This window comes from Passer montanus, unplaced genomic scaffold, assembly GCF_014805655.1.
Source record: "Passer montanus isolate IOZ18808 unplaced genomic scaffold, ASM1480565v1 scaffold160, whole genome shotgun sequence".
NCBI classification, from domain to species: Eukaryota; Metazoa; Chordata; class Aves; order Passeriformes; family Passeridae; genus Passer; species Passer montanus.
The window spans coordinates 330582-349910 of record NW_024363161.1 but is presented as its reverse complement, the minus strand read 5'-3'; the positions used below and the strand labels follow the sequence as shown (position 1 = coordinate 349910).

The 19329-nt window shown below is 51.2% G+C and overlaps 2 protein-coding genes across 4 annotated transcripts in view; both read right to left on the bottom strand.

The window, feature by feature from the left end:
* UBR4 (ubiquitin protein ligase E3 component n-recognin 4) overlaps positions 1-6310 on the bottom strand; it is an 85069-nt gene extending 78759 nt beyond the window's left edge. Inside the window, exons 1-7 of the mRNA XM_039703158.1 lie at positions 6069-6310; positions 3982-3993; positions 2556-2653; positions 1608-1711; positions 828-957; positions 581-720; positions 105-207 (exon numbers count right to left, since the gene is read on the bottom strand). Coding sequence (XP_039559092.1) covers positions 105-207; positions 581-720; positions 828-957; positions 1608-1711; positions 2556-2653; positions 3982-3993; positions 6069-6310 — 829 coding nt within the window. The remainder of the gene's footprint in view (positions 1-104; positions 208-580; positions 721-827; positions 958-1607; positions 1712-2555; positions 2654-3981; positions 3994-6068) is intronic.
* Positions 6311-6805: 495 nt separating this feature from the next.
* EMC1 (ER membrane protein complex subunit 1) lies at positions 6806-19323 on the bottom strand. 3 transcript variants are annotated; one of them, XM_039703149.1, is made up of 24 exons: positions 19183-19323; positions 18972-19096; positions 18730-18795; positions 17447-17540; positions 16767-16895; positions 16524-16650; positions 15995-16144; positions 15214-15381; positions 14826-14897; positions 14341-14400; positions 14011-14133; positions 13711-13807; positions 12924-13040; positions 12569-12577; positions 11890-12089; positions 11489-11638; positions 10991-11152; positions 10630-10749; positions 10282-10419; positions 9787-9960; positions 9026-9236; positions 8496-8580; positions 7870-7999; positions 6806-7702 (listed from the first exon to the last, which is right to left on the bottom strand). In XM_039703149.1, the coding sequence occupies exons 1-24, from the start codon at positions 19281-19283 to the stop codon at positions 7523-7525; spliced, it is 2988 nt and encodes a 995-aa protein (XP_039559083.1). In that variant the 5' UTR covers positions 19284-19323; the 3' UTR covers positions 6806-7522. The 3 variants fall into 3 exon arrangements, with proteins under 3 accessions (XP_039559083.1, XP_039559084.1, XP_039559085.1); XM_039703150.1 differs by lacking the exon at positions 18730-18795 and adding an exon at positions 18158-18223; XM_039703151.1 differs by lacking the exon at positions 12569-12577.
* Between the last annotated feature and the right edge of the window lie 6 nt (positions 19324-19329).

Here is a 19329-nt window from a genome sequence, read left to right as displayed (position 1 = left end):
CTTTAGGTCAGAGAGTTTCTTCCCACTCAGAGCTGTGAGGTGTAACACTGGACAGACATTTTTCCAGTACTTTTTTGGCCCCAAGCTAGAAAGCTGATTCTCACCAAGTTCTTGCAGGCTGGCCACATTCTGAGCAATGAATATGCTCTTAGTCTTTGTTGCAGAGGTTTGATCTGTGGCAGATTGATCCTCGCTCTCTCCTTCCACCTAAAGCAAGCACATACTAAATATATTATGCAAGCACTAAAAATACAGTATTTCTTTAAGTAAGTAATCTTAATTTTTATAAGTATTTCTCTAAGTCTCTACAAAGAAGCAAGGTGCATCAGCAGCACAACTCCAAACAGCCATGGATGTCTCTGAACGCTGCATTCCATGAGGAAACAAATCCAGTATTGCCAATTCAGCACAAACATATTTGGTTGTGTGCCATTTATCCCATGCAAGCAGGATTTATGTACTTAAGAAAGGTTCTCTTTACACCTGTATCAAAAAGTACCACTTACAGCCCTCTGTCCTTCCCTGCACTGTGTTAATAATGCTGAAATTCAGACTGTTTCTGGTTTAGAGGTTTTTTTACCTGTGTCTCTGTTGTGATTGATGGTGATGACGAAACTCTGGGGTTAAAGACTGATGTCAATTGGTTGAGGAAGTTCATCTGCACTTCCTTCTGTCTCAACTCTGGGCTCACTGGGGAGGCCAATTCCTTCTGGTCCTCAACTGCAGGAAAACAACAACCCCCATTTCAGACAGCAGACCTCAGATCTTCTGTGCCTAACTGCAGTGCTGCAGTGAAACACACACAGCTGAAGCCCCTCCCTCCCTACCATCAGAGAGGGTTTTGACAGTCTGAGGCAGCTTGGCTGACTTCATCATCGCTGTGAAGGTGATGATTTCCGTGCGGTCCAGGCGGCTGCAGCCCGTGCACAGCCCCTTGATCAGCAGAATGAGGTGTTTCTACAGAAAGCAGAGACATCAAGTACCATTTAAACTGGCCTGATTCCATTCCCTCCTTCATATCCTTTACTCTAAGCAGATGCATTAAGAGTAATGCAACTTCAGCTGGTGAGGCCACTGCAACAGCTCTGAGCCACTCTGATCTCCCCTGTGGATGGAGACACATCCCTGACTGCAGGTAATCCAGATCACTGACACTGCCTGTGCTTCCCATGGAAAACACCTGGAACAGCTCTCTCTGCTGTGACACACAACATTACAGGAACACTCCTCACAGGCCTTCCCTCTTCCAAATATATTTAAGCTTTCCCACACGACATAGATACATGTAGGCAAGAAAACATCTTTAAAAACTCAACAGATAGCTGTGACCCAGGTTGCTGCACAAAGCCTAACCAGAGTGTAGGAAATGGACTGAATTAACCAAGGCTTCAGGTCACCTTTATTTCGAGTTGTGAGCGAGCTTTCATTCCAAGTACAGAATGCAAAGGGGCAGGAGTCAGAGTCTACCAAAGTGTACACCTTAAGTATTTTAAGAGCTTCATTAATTTTGCTTTATGCATTCAACATTAGAGCAGATATTTCAGAATTAGAGCCCAAAGTCCATTCTCACACTGAGGCTGGCCCGGGAGGTCCAAACCTGTGCTCACCTGTGAAACAGCACATGCTTCGTCTGGGTTCTCAAGCCGCAGCAGGGAGAATTCAATCAGGACTTTACAGGCAGCTGCCACTGACTGCAGCTGGTTTCTGGGTACTGAAAAAAGCACATCCTTGTACTCAGAGTAAGTTTAAAATAGCCCAGTGTAATAAGCTCCCAATGCTGTCATTAAGCAGGATGCTCTGCAGTGTGGGTACACACTCAATCTCTCCTGCCTAACACAGATGCAATATAAACTCAGTCTCATTACAATGTAACCCAAGAAATGTCAGCAAAGTGAGGATAATTCCTTCTGCCAGACAGGGGAATTCACACAGATAAAGCAGTTTCCCAGCAACATTATTTAATGCTGACAGAAGCTCTGAAGAACCTGAAACAAGTTCACAAAGCCCATTTTTTGTTGAAATTGCTAAATTGTCAGCCAAAATAACAGCAAATATTTTGAGTCACAATGTTTTGATCATTAACTCCAACACAGTTCCATAACTACAGAAGCCCTGAATGGTTTGGGTTGGAAGGGACCTTAAATCCCATCCTGTCCCACCCCCTGCCATGGCCAGGGACACCTTCCACGCGATCAGGTTGCTCCAAGCCCCATCCAACCCAGCCCTGGGCATTTCCAGGGATGGCAGTGTTCTGACTGCTGAAGGATAATCTAAAAATCCTGAACACTGATTTAAACAATTGACCAAAAATTAAATCAGATCAATGAAAAAGCAGCCAAAAGGCAATGCTGTCCAGGAGTTGGTGGCCAAATACTCCCATCAACAAGCTTCTCTTTCCATCAGAGCTGACATTTCATAGTACAAAAGCCAGCAATGCTGGCCCTAAAGTCTGATTCAGCAAGAGGCCAAAAACAAATACAACAATCAACAGTTCTGATTTACTTTTACTGCATCCAGTCATTACACAGGAGCAAGAGAAGCAAAGGAACACTTACTGAGACCACACACAGTAGTGATGTAGTGTGTGGAAAGTGCAACGAAGGAGGAGTAGAAAGGCTCGTACTGCTTGTCGTGGTGCAGGATCTCAGACTCACTGCAATGGAGAAGGGGACAGAGGTCAGCAGAGCCAGCACAGCACAGCACCACCCAGCACCCCAATGAGCCCAGAGACAGGGCAAGGCAAGGTGACAGAGCTGGGAACACGACCCTCGTGTCCCCAGGACTGAGTCCTCCAGCAGCAGCCAGATCATGGCATCAGCACCACTGCCCACACAGGAGATGTAAGGAAATATTGTGCTGCCAGTGTTTCTCCTCCACAGCATCAACAGGTCAGGCTCCACCAGCCGCACTCCTGCCAGAGGCTCATTAACCTTTAACAGTTCTAAACTCGGCTGCCCAGAGAGCCTGGACTGAGTGTTCTGCTAAGGCTGGCAGGATTTGCCAGGCCTGGAGCACAGGCATTCCCTTCCCTGCACGGCACCGAGGCAACTGGAGTTTGTGCAAGGCTGCAGATCAGAGGCATCAAAGCAGGCAGCTGCAGCACTGCAGCACACACAGGCACAGCACCTGGGACACCTGGGGGGAACTGGGCAGGTGAGGCAGAGTCCCTGAGGCTTCTGAGCTACACTCACTGCCTCAGAGATCAGCCTTTCACGGCAGAGGTGACACCTTAGAGGTGTCCCACCACAGCCCACCTGCACACACACGGAGAACACAAACTGCTCTGCCTCCTCACCTACTTTTTGCTCTTGCTTTTCCTGTGACAAGACTAAGGGATGTGCATATCTGCCTTCTAATCAATCAATTTACTTTCTTGCACACTTTCATGCAGTGAAACGAGCAAGCTGGAAGAACAGATTATTAGACTCAGCTTCACTCTGCCTCTCCAAACCCAGCCAGGCTTCTCCAGCTCTGGGCCAGAGGTGATTCCTGGAGGGCAGGTGGGAGCAGAGGGCAGCAGCCCATGGCACAGCCTGTACCCAGCTCCAACCACGATTTCACCACTCCCTGCTGACCTGAACAAAGCCCAGTTTATGCCCAGTCACCTGCCCTTTTTGCACCCTAAGCTATGGTTTCCAGCTGTAACAGGAGGTGCAGCCAGAACAGAAACAACTCTGGAACAGAACCATTTCTCCACAAAAATTAGCAGAAAGAAATACTTGTCAGCTTTGCAGTTTGATTTCCTAGGGCTGAGGTTTTATTTAGTCTGCCTAAAAAGCTGAAATACAAATAGAAAAATAGAACATGATGAGAGAGGCTTTACTGGAATATATTCAACAGCGTCACACGACCGAGTTCCAACACCTCAGGCCTCACCTCACCCTCTCCTGCCAGAACTGCTCTGGTGAGGAAGAGACAGAGACTGAACATGCAAAGCAGTCTGTGCTCTCTCCTTTTCAGACATTCATTTTGCTCACCTACCTCTCAGCCCAACTCCAAGCCAGCAGCAGCAGATGTATGTAAGCATTGTTAAGAGAACAAATTAGAACAATTTGGGAATAACAGAGTACAGGAGAGGCTGGCAGCTCCTAAATTACTGCATAGGTCAAGCTGTGCACCACACAGTGCCCACAGGGTATAAAGAACACAGAGGTGCAGAATCCAGCACGAGATAGGGATTGGGCAATGGGAGGTTTGAGTTTGACTTAAACACACTGTGGATGTTATGATAATGCAAAGTGGAAGGCAGCAGTCAGGTCATCATCAATCCTTGCAAATAACCATGGACAGAAGATAACAGCTCAATCTGGGATGTGCTGGAGTGTTATTCTGAGCACACAGTGAGCTTTAATTATGACTTTCGAGCCTCTGGACTGTGCTTTATTGCTTAGAGGGGTTTTGCTTCCCAGGGAAGCTCACTGCTCAGGCTGAGAGAAGTCAGTGTCACTGTACACGTTAATCAGCAGCAAACCCCAGCCCCTGCCTTGGCTCTGCTCCCCAGTGCTGAGAGCCCCAAACACAGCCTGTCCCCATCCTGAGAGCCCCAAACACAGACTGTCCCCATCCTGAGAGCCCCAAACACAGCCTGTCCCCATCCTGAGAGCCCCAAACACAGCCTGTCCTGACAGCCCCAAACACAGCCTGTCCCCATCCTGAGAGCCCCAAACACAGCCTGTCCTGAGAGCCCCAAACACAGCCTGTCCCCATCCTGGCAGCCCCAAACACAGCCTGTCCCCATCCTGAGAGCCCCAAACACAGCCTGTCCCCACCCTGGCAGCCCCAAACACAGCCTGTCCTCGGGGCAGGGCACCAAGCAGCCTCCTCCTGGGGAAGGCACTGCTCCAGGTGCAGTTCCCCCTGTGGAAATCCCTTCCCCAAACAAGAGCCTGCAGTGGCTTCACAGACCTGGAGTTCCCCTCCACTGCACCTTTCCAAGCCAGTATTCCATCATTTATGCCAAAGAAGGGCCTAATTTCTGTCAGTTCTTGAAGACACCTGCTAATAGAGACACTGGTACCCTGATGATGGTTAAACTTATAAATGAAATACCAGAGTAGCTAAAAAAGGAGTTTATTGTTTTATTTTGAAAAGAGTAATACTGCTGATTTCACTGTCACTGCACCAAGTTTATTTAAGGGGAATCCAGGCACTTTGGGGTTGGCTGACACCATCAAGAGCTGAACAACTGCCTCCTAAAAATAACTTGAACACATAAAAGATTTTCTGTGAGAAATCTAAAGACAGATTCCTGTTCAGCACAGAAAGGCACAGCTCCAGACACGAACAAGTTGTATTTATTCCTCAGTCATTTAGCACAGCACACCAAGGCATGAATCAAAAAATACCATCCTGCAAGAGCCCAAATCCTGCCAGACCACCAGACACACAACTCCAACCCCCGGCAGAGCTGCTCGGAGGCAACAAACTGCTGTCTGGAGTGGAAAACTGAATCAATGTTGCCTCTAAAGGAGGAAACAGCCCTCTCCCGGAACTCAAGAGGATCCACTCCAGAGTCCCTGGAACACTCCACTAATGAACCTCAGGCACAAGGACAGGAGAGCTGCTTGGGGAAAACTGACACCAGAACGGTCCCTAAAGCAGAGAGTGGCCAAAGAACTGCCCAAACCCATGGGCACCGAGGGGGCAGCTCCCGGGGGAACAACTGCCCTGTGTGTGCAGGCACACAACTCCTCCAATTCACTCTGAATCTGAAGCATCCACTCAGCCATTCTACATCAAACAAAACACCACAAGGCACTACTTTACCACCTTCCTCAGTGCACTGGTTATTTCATGTTTCCTAACAACTTATTGTGGCTGGGGTTTTATCTCTGTAAGTGAGCATGATGCTGTGGCATTCACATCTCGTGTTTTAGATCATAAAACAAGCTGTAAGTTGAATTAAGTCGCTGCAGTGGGTACTCTTATGCTCTGACCTGTGTGGTTAAGACAAGGCAGACTTGATTTGGTTCTGCTTTATATCGACTTAAAACAGGAGAAGCAATGCAGTGGAAAAGACTTAGAGGGAAGTCTGGTCACCCCGAGCCCGGTGAGACAACACTTCCCACGGCCCAAGCGGGCAGACTGTGACACGCCTGGACAAAACAAAACCACAAGAACAGTCGCGAAGCCTCTCGGCGGGCGCCTGTCCGCGGTGCTGCGGCCGGGCGGGCACCCTCAGCCCGTTATGGGGCCCGAGGGCACCTCCGAGCGCTCCGGCCCCGGGACAGCGGGAGCAGCCGCGACGGAGCTCGGGGCTCTGCCCGGGCAGCCGCAGCCCCGCCGGGCTCCGGGGCGGGGCCCCGCGCATGCGCCGTGCGCGCGCCCCGCCCCCGCGGCCGCCCCGGGGCAGGGAGGGCTTGGGGGGGTCCCAGAAATCATCCAAAAACCCCAAAACCACTGGAACAGCGGAAAAATCCCTGCTTCAGGAGTCCCCCAATGCACTTAAATAAGGAAACAACCCCCCCCCAGGTAAATACCAAAAAAATCCCCACTTAAACAGCCAAAAATCCCCTTAAGTAGCTCGAAACCCACTGAAATAGCCCCATAAAACCACTTGAACAACCCCAAAACCCACCTCAGTGGTCCCAAAACCACACCTCAATAGCCCCCCAACACCCACGCAAATAGCCCCAAAATCCACCTAAATAGCCCCAAAAACCCCTCCCAAATATCCCCACAAAATCACCTCAGTAATCCCCAAACCCACCTAACATCCCCAAACCCACCTGACCAGCCACAAATGCCCCCTTAAACAGCCCCCAAGCCCCTCAAACAGCCCAAGAAAGACTTCAGCAGCCCAAACTCTCCCTGCTCCGCAGCTTTATTTTGGGACCTGCACACTGGAGGGTGGGGGAGGACACAGCCACTCCTGGGGACAAACCCGATGTCAAACTGGATCTTAACAACTGAAATCCAGCGTTCAGAGAAACACTGAGAAATGCTGAGAGGCTCCTCCCCCTGAACCACCCACCTTAACCCCAGTGCTGAACACAAAAAAAATGCAGGAAAATTTACAAACAAATGGGAAGGAACTGATGTTGTCACAATAAATAAAGAACATGGAGAGACTTCAGGCTGAAATTCTTCCCTTGCTCTGCAGCTCTGTCAGTGGCTCCATGAGGCCGTTTCCCACTGCCAGACACACAAATCCCAACATTTTTCCTACAGAAATCACCCAAGGTCTCTTCCTCACAGCAGGAAGAGCCCTCCTTGCTGCCAGATGTGGGGCACAGCTGGCACCCAGGGAGAGCCCAGGACGAGCAGGACACACATCCTCAGGATTCTCTTCACCACCACCAGGGACACACTGATTCTGGGGCTTTAAGGGAGATTTGGGACCTTCTTTTCCAGTCAGACCAGACTCAAGAAGTCTCTCTTTTTCATCTCTTCCGTTTCTCCTCGCGGGCAGCGCAGCCTTTGCTCCTCCAGCAGCTGTTCCTCACAAACACCTTCCAGCCAAAAGGAGCAGAGGCCTGGGGGGCTGGGATGCCAGCCCTGCTGCTCTCCGGGCTGGGCCCCCTCAGCGCCAGGCCCGGTTCAGCAGCTTCACCTGGGCCAGCCTCTTGGTGATCATGGTGGCAAAGACCAGCCCGAAGAGCACGCTGCTGATCAGCACGTAGTCGTAGTCGTCCTTGAGCACGTCAAACTGCTTGGAGGGGTACACCCGCGTCTGGAAGATGTCCAGCCCGTAGGCTACGACCTGCAGGGGGGAGAGCAGCAGCTGGGGATGCAGCCTGGAGCATGGAACCCCCCTCAGGGGACAGACTGAACAGAACGGAGCGATGGTTGTGTGCGAGCAGCCCGTCATGGGGTCACAGCACCCAGATCCACCCCAAACTGCACACTGGGGCCGCCCCCTGCTCTCACCAGGCACGTGGACTCGAGGCCAGAGGGGGCTGTGTAAATCCCCCTCATCCTGGAGATGGTCTGGTTGTAGTTGATGAACCTCTCGGCGTGGATCTGCACGTCTGGTGAGTACGGGATCAGGTTCTCCTCCCTGCAAGGCACCACGAGACATCAAACCCCAGCCAGGCAGCACACAGCAGCTGCACCAGAGCCTCCTGGTCATCAAAAGCTACCCTAAACCAGCAAGTCTGGGAGCTTTTCCCAGTGCAGATTCATTACTGCTGCAGGAGGAAAATCAAATGTATCAGTCGGGTCAGGCTAAGTGAAACTTATACAAGTAAGTGTAACTCTAAAATATCCAGTTGCTCTGACTGCTCCTCCCTGAGAACAGACACCAGGCTGGTTCAAGGCCTGACCTGCTCTAATACAGACAAACACATCCCATCATCTCAGACTGGGAGCAGAAGCACAGAATCCTCCAGGTTGGGAAGGACCTCCAAGATCACCGAGTCCAACCTCTGACCTGAAGGAACTTCCCTTCATTCTGTGCCAAGACTCCTCTGAGTCCAGGCAGGACAAGTTGTTCCCCTTCACACAAAACTGAGCCCTCTGCAGAGCCCAGAAGAGAGGTTCTCATCCCTCCCTACCTGCTCTGCTCCGTGGGGATCTCCGGGCGCCGAGGGTCCAGCAGAGCCTTGGGAAGGGACAGGATGGCCCCAGAGGGAAGCCCCACTGTGCATTAAAAGAAAAGCATCTCAAAAATCACAGAAAGCCAGAAAAGCCAGGGTTGGAAGGGCCTTCTGGGGATCACCCAGTTCAACCCTTGGGTCACCAGGAGCAGGAGACTCAGGAATGCATCCAGGGGGTTTGGAATGTCTTCAGAAAGGGAAATCCCAGACCCTCCCCAGGCACCTGTGCCACTGCTCTGCCACCCTCAAGGAAAAGTTCTTCCTTGGAGTGAAACTCACTGGGTTTTAGTTTATGGCCATTGCTGCTCTGGGCACCACTGGAATGAGTCTGGCACCTCGTGGCCATTCCTGACAGCCAACAGAGACACACTCCTGGTGCCTATCCCTGCACTTGCAGGAGTCCAGCACAACCCCCAGGCACGACTTTCGGGCAGCTGAGTGGATTTGGCTGCATTTCAGAGCTGCCCTCTCCCCCAGCAGGCACTCACCGAGCAGGTGGCGGCTGGTGATGCCGCGCTCGGTGATGGTGGCCTCCATGGCACTGATGGCAGAGGGGAAGATGTAGGACTGCTGGAGGACCTGGGGCAGCACGGGGCGGTCCAGGGAGCTGAAGGCTGTGGCGTTGTACTGCTCTGTGCCCTCGTAGAGCTCCAGCACTGTGAACTCGTTGCGCCGGGCCTTCGTGTTCCAGTACTGGTACTGCAGCCAGGAGATCCAGGAGGATCAGGGAATAGCCAGGGAAATCACAGAGGGGGGGTCACAAAACTGCCTCCATGCCAAAAAGATCTTTGCTTTTTATAAATTTTCCATCTATTTATAGCTCTGTAGATTACTATTATACAGTTATACAGCTCCTTCAGTAACTGTAGCACCTTCCTACCCCTCCCTTAGATTTTAGAACAATAAGCAAACCTTGCTGCAATCTTATTTAGTCTTTGCTATATAGTGAATTAAAGACATCTCATTTTCTCCATCTGTCATAGACATAATAAATGGGGAGCTAGAAGCTAGGGCAGGCTTCAGTGGGGGCAGAATTGAAAGGGGGGATTACTTCATTCACTGACCCTCTAACTGGATGATTTCAGTATGCTAATTTGTTAAACTTACAAAACTGTCAGAGTCTGCCTTTACATGTGTATTTTGCCACATTTGCACCATGAAGGACCCTCATTACAGATCACTGCTTTTTATCACCTTGATATTGTCCAGCTCGTGATTTCAGGGGCAGCCCCAAACAAGCAGCACTTACCACCACCCAGTTCTCTGAGTGCACCATGTGCACGGGCCCCTTGGCCTTCTTCTGCACGGAGGAGTGGATGATCCTGCCCGTGACCCCGTCCATCAGGTAGATCCCGATGAAGGTGCGCTCGTGGTGCGTGTCCGTGCTCTCGGTCACCACGGCCAGCAGGTTGGGGTTCAGGGACTGGGGACGAAGGAGAAACAGCTGAGACCCCCTGTGAGAGCCACAGACACCTCCTTCCTGCTCTTCATCTGGCACCGGGCATGTTGTGAACAAGTTAGCACAAATCACCTCAAGAAATCAAGCTGCTATTTCCACAATTCAGACTCTGACTGACTTAACGTCCACATTAAAACATCAAAGTGAGCGTTCTCCCAGAGACACTGGTGCCCACAAAGAAAAGCTGGCACCACAGGCCACCTCATCCCAGGGTAGGGAATGGTACTGGGATCTTCCCACGGGGTAAGCCCTCAACAGAAAGCCAACAGAGAGCTGCAGCAGCACCTTGTAGAGGACGCTGCGGTCGCCCATGACGCGGCCCTGGGAGTGCACGTGCTCGTTGGACCTCTTCCCCTTGACAGCCACAATCCTCTGCACCTCCGTGGGGATGGCCACCTCCCAGATCTCCTCTGTGCTCAGGTCCTGCAGGGAAAAAGCATGTGGGAGCTTGGATCTCGCCTTCCAAGAACACCATCTCCACCAGCAGGATGCAGATTCCCTTGCTTTGGGATTTCTCAAGCTCCTTCGGCACATTTTGAGGCTGAATGTTCAGCTGAGCAAAGCTCCATGAAGGGAGCTGAGATCTGCCATTACCCACAGGGCATTCAGGGAAGTGCAATGGGCCTTCCATACCTTTTTCAGCCTGAATCCAGAGAGTTTTCCCTGCTCAGCATCAACTAGGTAAAAATAGATGGAATGGGCTATTTCTTCTAGCTGGCGAAGGACATTTTTAGTGGCTGGGAAAGGTGTAACCTGGAAAAGAGAAATTGAAGCACAGGTCAAAAACAACTGATACAGACAAAAAATCCACCCCAGAATGAACCAGAAATATTATTTCTAACATGTTTATCAAGATATGGTCTGTCTTACCAGAATAACCTCATAGTTTTGTGTGAAATGTGGCTCAATGGCATTTTTTTCCATCTTGTTCCAAAAGGGAGGGGAATAATTAACCAGAATGTACAGAAAACTGCCTCCAGGCAAAGCAATTCACCTTGTACTCATCATCAATCAGGAGCAGCACTTTGGCATAGTCTTGATCCATAATAGGCAGAAGCAAAGTCTGGAGAATGGGACGTTTCAGAACAGGAGGAGCTACTTGGCTTCTCTTCCCAAAGATAGGGTTAAAGACGTACAGAAAACTCATCTTGGTTTCCTGAAAAACAGGTTAAGTTTTGCCTCTTGTTTAAGTCAAAAGAAAAGAGTGTTTTTCTTACTGTTACTTGCTGGTGTTGACTATTCATACCCTGTGTTCAGCTACTCCATCCTGAAAATATTCTGTTTGGAAACACACATTTGTCCAAACATTTACTCTGCACTTGTCCATAACAACCACGATCATACCCAGGCTCCTGTGTCTGCTTCCCTCCAGACCTTTCTCCCCTGCCATCCCCACATCAGTGGCAACCAGATGATGCCCAAGAAGATGTTTTTATTGCCCTGTGCAAGGGCAGATTTCCATGCCCAGTGGAGGGGCAGGAAAGGGCCTCACCTTGTCCTTGACAAGCAGAGTGCACTGTGGGGGGTGGGGGAAATGGGCTGTTGTTCTCTGCACCATCAGCTTGAAGGAGGAGCCTGGTCTCACATTCCTGAGGTATTGCTTCCACAGGATGGTGCCAGAGCTGCTCTCAATGCCAAAAAGCTGAGGAAAAATACATGGGAAACACAGGAAAGCCAAAGTTTAGGAAAACACCTCTGCCATTCAAGCACTACATCCTCCTCTGTCATATCCCAAAGAAAGCTGAGTCTTAGTTTCCCTTTAAAGACACCACAAAACATCCTGTGCATCTTCCCATTATTTCTGCCCAAGCCTGGCTAAAAACAGGGCTGAGAATTCAGAGCTGAGACTCTTTGCTCCAGCCTGGAAACAGATTCCTGCCCTGGCCTCCTCACCTTGCCCGAGGCAGTGACCATCACCATCATTTTCTGGAGGTTGAACTCGTCTCTGGCCAAATTGTCAATGTTAATCTCATTTTTAATCTGGCTCCGAGGCTTCCTGGCATCATAGAACATCTTCCAGAGGTGGGCAGTCCAGGCTTGCAGCAGGATGAGCTGGGATGAGAGTCTTTTCAGGAACATTCCCAGCAAACCATCTGCAAGGAGCACCACAGTGACACCAGGAGGGAAAACACACCTGTCCCACCCCAGAGCTGAAACTGTGCTGTCAAAGGCTGCCATGCACAAACCTGGGCTAGCTCCTTGCCTCCCCCTCTGCAGTTAGCTACAGTTGCCATTTTTGGGACACACTCTGGCATTTACCAACCTTTCCCACTCCACACTCATTCCAAAATATGAATGACCAACTGAAAGCAAACCTTCATGCAGAGGATTTTGTGTTCCTTCTCACTGTGCCCACCTACAGCTCCCCCACCTCTCCAGAAATCCCTCTGCACTCAGAGGAATTAAAATCACTTAATTCTGCCCAATCAGGGTTTATATTCAACTTCTTAAAGTAACCAAAACACTGGATTTCAACTCTGTTTCAGCCCCTGAGGAGAGCAAGCAGAGGGGACCAGTGGCACCAGGAAGCATTAGGCAGGAGCAGAGCACACTCCATGCAGGATGGGGTTACCTTGGATGGCTGCATCCAGGACAGCAAGGAAAGATAAAACAAAGCAAAAAACAAAACAAAAACAAAAACAAAGCTATTGGAAACGAGTCTTCCAGAAAGAGTCACAGGAAACATTCAGGAGACATGGCCCAAATCCCTCCTCCTGCTGCTGTTTTTTTAATGTAACAATGTCACATATTCATGTCACCTGGACTGGATTTCCAAAGTTTAGACAGAAAAGGGTTTATTTCTGCTCATTTTAACTGGCATCAGTAGAGATTTAAATTAATCTCTCAGCTCAGAGTAAACAAAAAACAATAAAGACATTTATTTAGGAAGGAAAACAAACTCACAGAGGTAATTCTGTTGAACTCACCTGCTTTTTTTCCAAATTCTCCCTCCAGCTCAGCCTGTGCACCTGTCAGAGGCAGATCCACCATCTCCAAGCTTACCACCTCTGCCAGTGACTCCTCTCTACTCCACACAACTTTTCCTGGAAAGAAGTAAGAATATTGGAAAAATCAACTTAATATTTGGGAATTGACTTACTCAATATAAGAGTATCTTTCAGTGCAATCCTGAAATGCAAACCACCTCTAAATTAAATGCAAAACAGTGTATAAATATCTAACATAATTAACTTAATTATTTCATAAAAGACAAATACTTCATGCAACAGGAGCCACTTCTGGGAAGAAAATTTCAGGATCAGTAAAAGCAATCTGGTGCTTTAGAAGGGTTACAGTCATTTAGAATAAGAGATTCACAGTGTGAACTCCTGGATTCCTTTAGAGCCCCACAAAATTCCTGTCGCCGAGATGGGATTTTCAACCCTTTCTGCAAATTAACATTTTTGCCATGAGAACCTTTTCTGAAAATCTCTGAGGAAGATCTACACCAGAATTTACACTCTCATCCTACAAAAAGAGCTTTGAACTCTGCAGAAACCCCCTGAAATCCAAAGGCTCTGCCCACACAAAGCAGGGCAGAACTGTTCGTCCGGGTGAGGGTGAAAGAGTCTCCTGTGTCTCTCATGGGACTCAGAAGAGTTAAATTAATTTTTTCAGCTTCCAAGGAAAGTAATGATAAAATACAACCCCTGAGGACACAGAATTTTCTCCTGGTGACTGTTACGAAGGAAGGAAGCTGGTTTTGAGAGTCACCTGGCTGCTGGAGGAACATGAGCATGTGGTCCTCTGTCTGCACCAAGGCTCGGTACCCCACGGAGTCATCCTTCTTCAGGAAAACCTGGATGTACAGCTGGGAAAAACAAAACAAAACAAAAAGGCAAGGAAATCAGTAAGATTAATGATCACATCATCTCCTTGAACAAATCAGGAGAAACCAGAGCAAAATGATGCTGTAATCCCTGGAATGCTTTTCCCCTTGACTGAAGAGCTCCCATCCTGCAAATCAGGGAAGGGGGGGCACTGCAGGGACTGAAATAACCCCTCACTGCTCACCTGCTGTGGTTTGGCCCCTCCTTGCTCCAGGCTAAAGGTGATTGTGGTGTCCAACAATCTTTGCCCAGTTTCAACCAGGTAGAGGTTTATGTTGTAGGTTTGATTGGAGCAGGTTAAGGAATCCTGTAGCAATGGGCAGAAAACAGGGGTTACACCCACACCACACCAAATCCTGCAGCACAATTCCATGCCCAGCAAAAACTGGGACTTCAAGATATTTTTAGGCTGTTTTTTAGGCTGTACAGCTGATGTCAGACCTCTGTCATTCTGCTCCTGCAGGTGAAGGAATAAAATGGACTGAGAAGAACTTGGGACAAGAGCACCCCATACCTGCCTCCGGGCATCCTCCAGAGTGCTGCCAGCGTGGAGGCCATCAGAGCTCCCAGGCTTCTGAAGTGAGGATGAGAGGAGATGTAACATGGCTTCAGACATCAGTAAAGTATAAAAAAAAATTAGGTTTTCAATTGCCTGACAAATCTCAGCTTGCCTGTGACATCAAGCAAGAAATAGCTTTGTTCTGTTCTGTTTCTGGTAAAAATGAAAGTATGTTTGGTATCCCCAAGAACTGAAATCTCTGTGGACAGGAAAGCAACTCCTTGTCACATGCCCACCTTCCTGAAACAGGATATTCACTGAGCCAGGCACAGCCTGAGCTGGACATAATCAAGCCCTGCTTGTGTTACCACTAAAACTTATCAAATCCTCCTCTTCCTCAAGGGGCTCCCCATCCCTGGCCCTGTGAAACAGCAGTGGAGCCCAGCCCCAGTGCACATCCCCAGAGCTGGGCTGGTGCCAGAGGACAGAATTGTGCTGACCAGTTCACTCCTGCATGTCAGGACAGCAGCCACCGTCTTCTCCCCGGTCGTTGCAAAACTCACTAGAGCTGCCTGGAAAAGGAAAAAAAGTATCAAGAAATCATTAAAAATACCTTCAATTAACCCCTCCCAAACCTCACCAAAAAGTATTTGTGAAGTAAATAAAACCAGTGAAATTAAAAGCAGATGAACTGTCACAGCCAAATTTTAAATTGTAAAATTCCCCCCAGCTCAAAACCAAGACAGACCTACTTCTCATAGAGATGAAACAGTTAAGCTGCCACAGGTTTTTGAGCCATGCTGCCCAGAGTTACTGAGACTTTTAGAACCTGGCAGCTGGCCCAGCAGTGTGAAGGACGCCCAGCTGCACTTGGCCCTGTCCTGGTACCTGCTGGAAGTCCCGGAGGTGGCTGAGCAGCCCCTGCTTGTACTGCAGCAGGGAGAAGTGGCTTGGGGACAGCTGCAGGAAGAACTGAGTCCGTGAGGCGCTGGTCACACTGGGCTGAGTGGCCAAGATCCTGGCCTGGAAGTCATCTGCAAACTCCAGCTCCAGGGACTGCAGGGGAGACAAGCACATGTGCTGGGGGAGCTGTCCTGAGACCAACAGCTCCCTCCCCCCAGCAGCAGTCAGAGATTCCCTGAGTCAGGGGACAGAGCAGGAGCAGGGAAGGCTGAGGTTCCACTGGAGTAAAGCTCAGAAGACATTGATCCAGAAGGAAGAATAGACAAAAAGCTTTTCCACCCTTCCCTCAATTTCCAGAGCATGACCCCCCATCTCCAATCACCCCCCAGTTCACCAACAGACTGAGGAGATGTCACCATAACAGGTCTGGACCGGGTAATAAGTGACATATACCCTCAAGACATTCACAGAAGGCTAATTCACTTTATTAAAAACCCATTGCTTTTTATACCCTAATTTGCTACAGGTAGACCTAATCCATCCTTTAATTAAAACACCATCCCCACCGGCTAATTAAGAAGCCATCCTTTGGTAAAGAAACTTATGGGCAATACACCTTATTACAACATCAGGTGCAGATTGTTTAGAACTCTCTCTTTCCAGCTCCCTCATGTTTCCCAGGCTGATTTTGGGAAAACTTATCTAGCTTTCTCTCTCTCTGAGCAGGCTGTCACCAGAGGGAACCAGTTCCAACAGGAGTGCTCACCTGCAGGGGGATGTGCCTCATGTCCTGCTCCGTGTCCAGGGCGCAGACGTGCAGCGAGCGCGCGGCCGTGTCCAGGCACAGCAGCACGGCCTCGCCCACCACGGCGCAGGAGCCCTGCAGGGCCCCCAGCCACGGGGCTGCCACCCTCACCTGCAGAGAGACACAGCCAGCTCAGCAGCACAGGGCCAGCTCGGCAGCACAGGCCAGCTCAGCAGCACAGGGACAGCTCGGCAGCACAGGGACAGCTCGGCACCCATGTGCACACAAAGACAAGTCAAGTCAGTTATTTTTAGCCACGACTCAGAAAAACTACCTGTCAGCCTGAGGGTTATGGATAATCCTGACTGACAGCTGCCAGGCCAGCTCAGTTTGGCTGTCAGGGCGTTCAGCCATGAGATCCCTGGTGTGGAGGCATTGCCTCAGGGAAAGGGAGGGCTCTCTGTGGCACAACCATTGATTTCTCTGCCCACCGCACCACGGGGCTGGAAGTGGATTTGTTCACACCAAATCCAGCATTTTGGCTCCCTACCTGTCTTGTGATTTCTCCATCCTCCACGCTGAAGGTCAGCACGTTCAGGTGGCTCTGGGGAACGATGCCAACCACGTGGATCACTCCAGTGCCACGGGAGTACAGCAGCTCGTACTGAGTGCTCTCACTGCAGGACAGGCAGCAGGCATGAAGCATCACCCTCTCACAGGGCAGTCTGCACAAGCACAAGGCAGGTGCAGCCCCGGGCCAGGGGCTCACACCTCTCCTTAGAGGTGTTCTCACCTTTCTGGCAGGTGTTCCACCCACTTCTGGTGCCCGTTGGACAGGTAGTGCAGAGACAGGGCTGCCTTCTTCAGCACTGCCACGTACTTCACTGCCTCAGGGAGCCCCACCAGGGCAGCGCCCTGGAAACTGAGCACAGGCACCAGCAGTTAGGGAATTCTTTTCCTATTTTACCCTGGGGAAGGGGCTGGAGCACCAGGAGAGGTTGAGGGAGCTGGGAAGGGGCTCAGCCTGGAGAAAAGGAGGCTCAGGGGTCCCCTGTGGCTCTGCACAGCTCCTGACAGGAGGGGACAGCCGGGGGGTCGGGCTGTGCTCCAGGGAACAGGGACAGGAGGAGAGGGAACGGCCTCAGGCTGGGCCAGGGCAGGCTCAGGAGGAATTCCCCCATGGAAAGGGTGCTCAGGCCTTGGCAGGGGCTGCCCAGGGAAGTTTGGAGTCCCCATCCCTGGAGGTCACAGCTTAGACTCCATGGGCTGGGAGGGCTTTTCCAACCTCAGTAATTCTGGGATTCTCTGCAAGGTTCAGGCATTCATACAGAATTCACCCAAAATTTGTTTTGGAAACTTTACATCTGACTAATCCTTCTCTACAATGCAAGCCCAGACCGAGTCCGTGACCCGTTTTTTCCTTCCCAGAGCAGCCCTACAAGGAGAGCAGGGCCTGCAGAGAGGAAATCCCACCTGCCAGTGTCCAGGGAGGTCTCCCAGTTCAAGCCCCCGACGTTGGTGTCCCAGGAGCGCAGGATCCGCCCAGCGCTGGACACGGTGATGGCATCTGGGAACAGGGAGGGGACACACAGCTGGCACCCAGCCCGGGCCAGCACAGGGATGGGCTCTGTGCCCCCAGGCTGGCTCCAGGGCCCTGGCAGCCCCAGCAGTGCCCCAGCTGTGAGACACAGCTACACAGGATGGGCTCTGTGCCCCCAGGCTGGCTCCAGGGCCCTGGCAGCCCCAGCAGTGCCCCTGTGAGACACAGCTACGCCCTGTTCAGAAACTTAGAAAGGTTTATTAAACCTGACCAAAAATACCAGAGAAGACTGAATGGAGAAAAGGTTACAGTGCCAGGAGCAGAGGATTTTCCCCACCAGTGCTCACCCACACAATGGAGGTTTGGCTTTTTAACCCTTTAACCCCTCCCAAAGGTCCGTCCATCCACACCTTCCTCTCTGTCCAGTGGTGGAGATCTCTTCCTGAAATCCTGCCTGCAGGTCAGGTGTTCCATAGTGACAACCACCCCTCCCAAATGTCCCAACCCTGGCTGTCCCTTGACAACAACACGAGGGGTAACACATAACTATAAATCTATGAAACTTTTCTTAAGCTATACACATGACATTTGCCTGTTAATTGCGAGAGTCCATCACGGCACTACCCCTCTGCCACAGCCCTTACCCTGCCCGTGGATCAGCATGGCATCGATGGCTCCCTCCGGGGTGCCCTTGTCCACATGGCGCCACACTGCGAGAGAGAGCAGGGCAGAGGCCGTTTGTCCCGCAAAAGCATTCCTGTGTTACTCCGGCTGTTCAGAAACTTAGAAAGGTTTATTAAACCTGACCAAAAATACCAGAGAAGACTGAATGGAGAAAAGGTTACAGTGCCAGGAGCAGAGGATTTTCCCCACCAGTGCTCACCCACACAATGGAGGTTTGGCTTTTTAACCCTTTAACCACTCCCAAAGGTCTGTCCATCCACACCTTCCTCTCTGTCCAGTGGTGGAGATCTCTTCCTGAAATCCTGCCTGCAGGTCAGGTGTTCCATAGTGACAACCAACCCTCCCAAATGTCCCAGCCCTCCCAAATGTCCCAACCCTCCCAAATGTCCCAACCCTGGCTGTCCCTTGACAACAACACGAGGGGTAACACATAACTATAAATCTATGAAACTTTTCTTAAGCTATACACATGACATTTGCCTGTTAATTGCGAGAGTCCATCACGGCACTATCCCTCTGCCACAGCCCTTACCCTGCCCGTGGATCAGCATGGCATCGATGGCTCCCTCCGGGGTGCCCTTGTCCACATGGCGCCACACTGCGAGAGAGAGCAGGGCAGAGGCCGTTTGTCCCGCAAAAGCATTCCTGTGTTACTCCGGTGGCTGAAGCGGGCTGCCCGCAGAGCCAGCCCTCAGGCAGGGCCCGGAGCCCTCAGGCAGGGCCCGGAGCCCCCCGCCCGCCCGGCCCCGCAGCCACCCGAGCGGCCGCACTCACGGATTTCGCCGCTCCGCGAGTTCAGGGCGGCCACCACGTTCTCCTCCGTAGCCACAACGAGCTTCTTCGAGCCCTGCGAGGCCTCCAGGGAGGCGAACTTGAGCTTGCCCACGTACTGCTGCCTCCTGCGAGAGGGAACGGCCGGAATGGGACCGGGACAGGGCCTGCCCGCGGCAGCGGGGACCCAACCCGGCGCGACCCCGGCGCTCACCAGTCGAACTTGCCCACTTGGTCCTCGTAGACGGCGGCGGCCAGAGGCAGCAGGAGCAGGGCCGGGAGCAGGGCCAGGGCCGGCAGCGGCGCCGCCGCCATGACAGCGGCCCGGCGCCCGGGGGCCTCCTGCGCCGCGGGGCCGCCC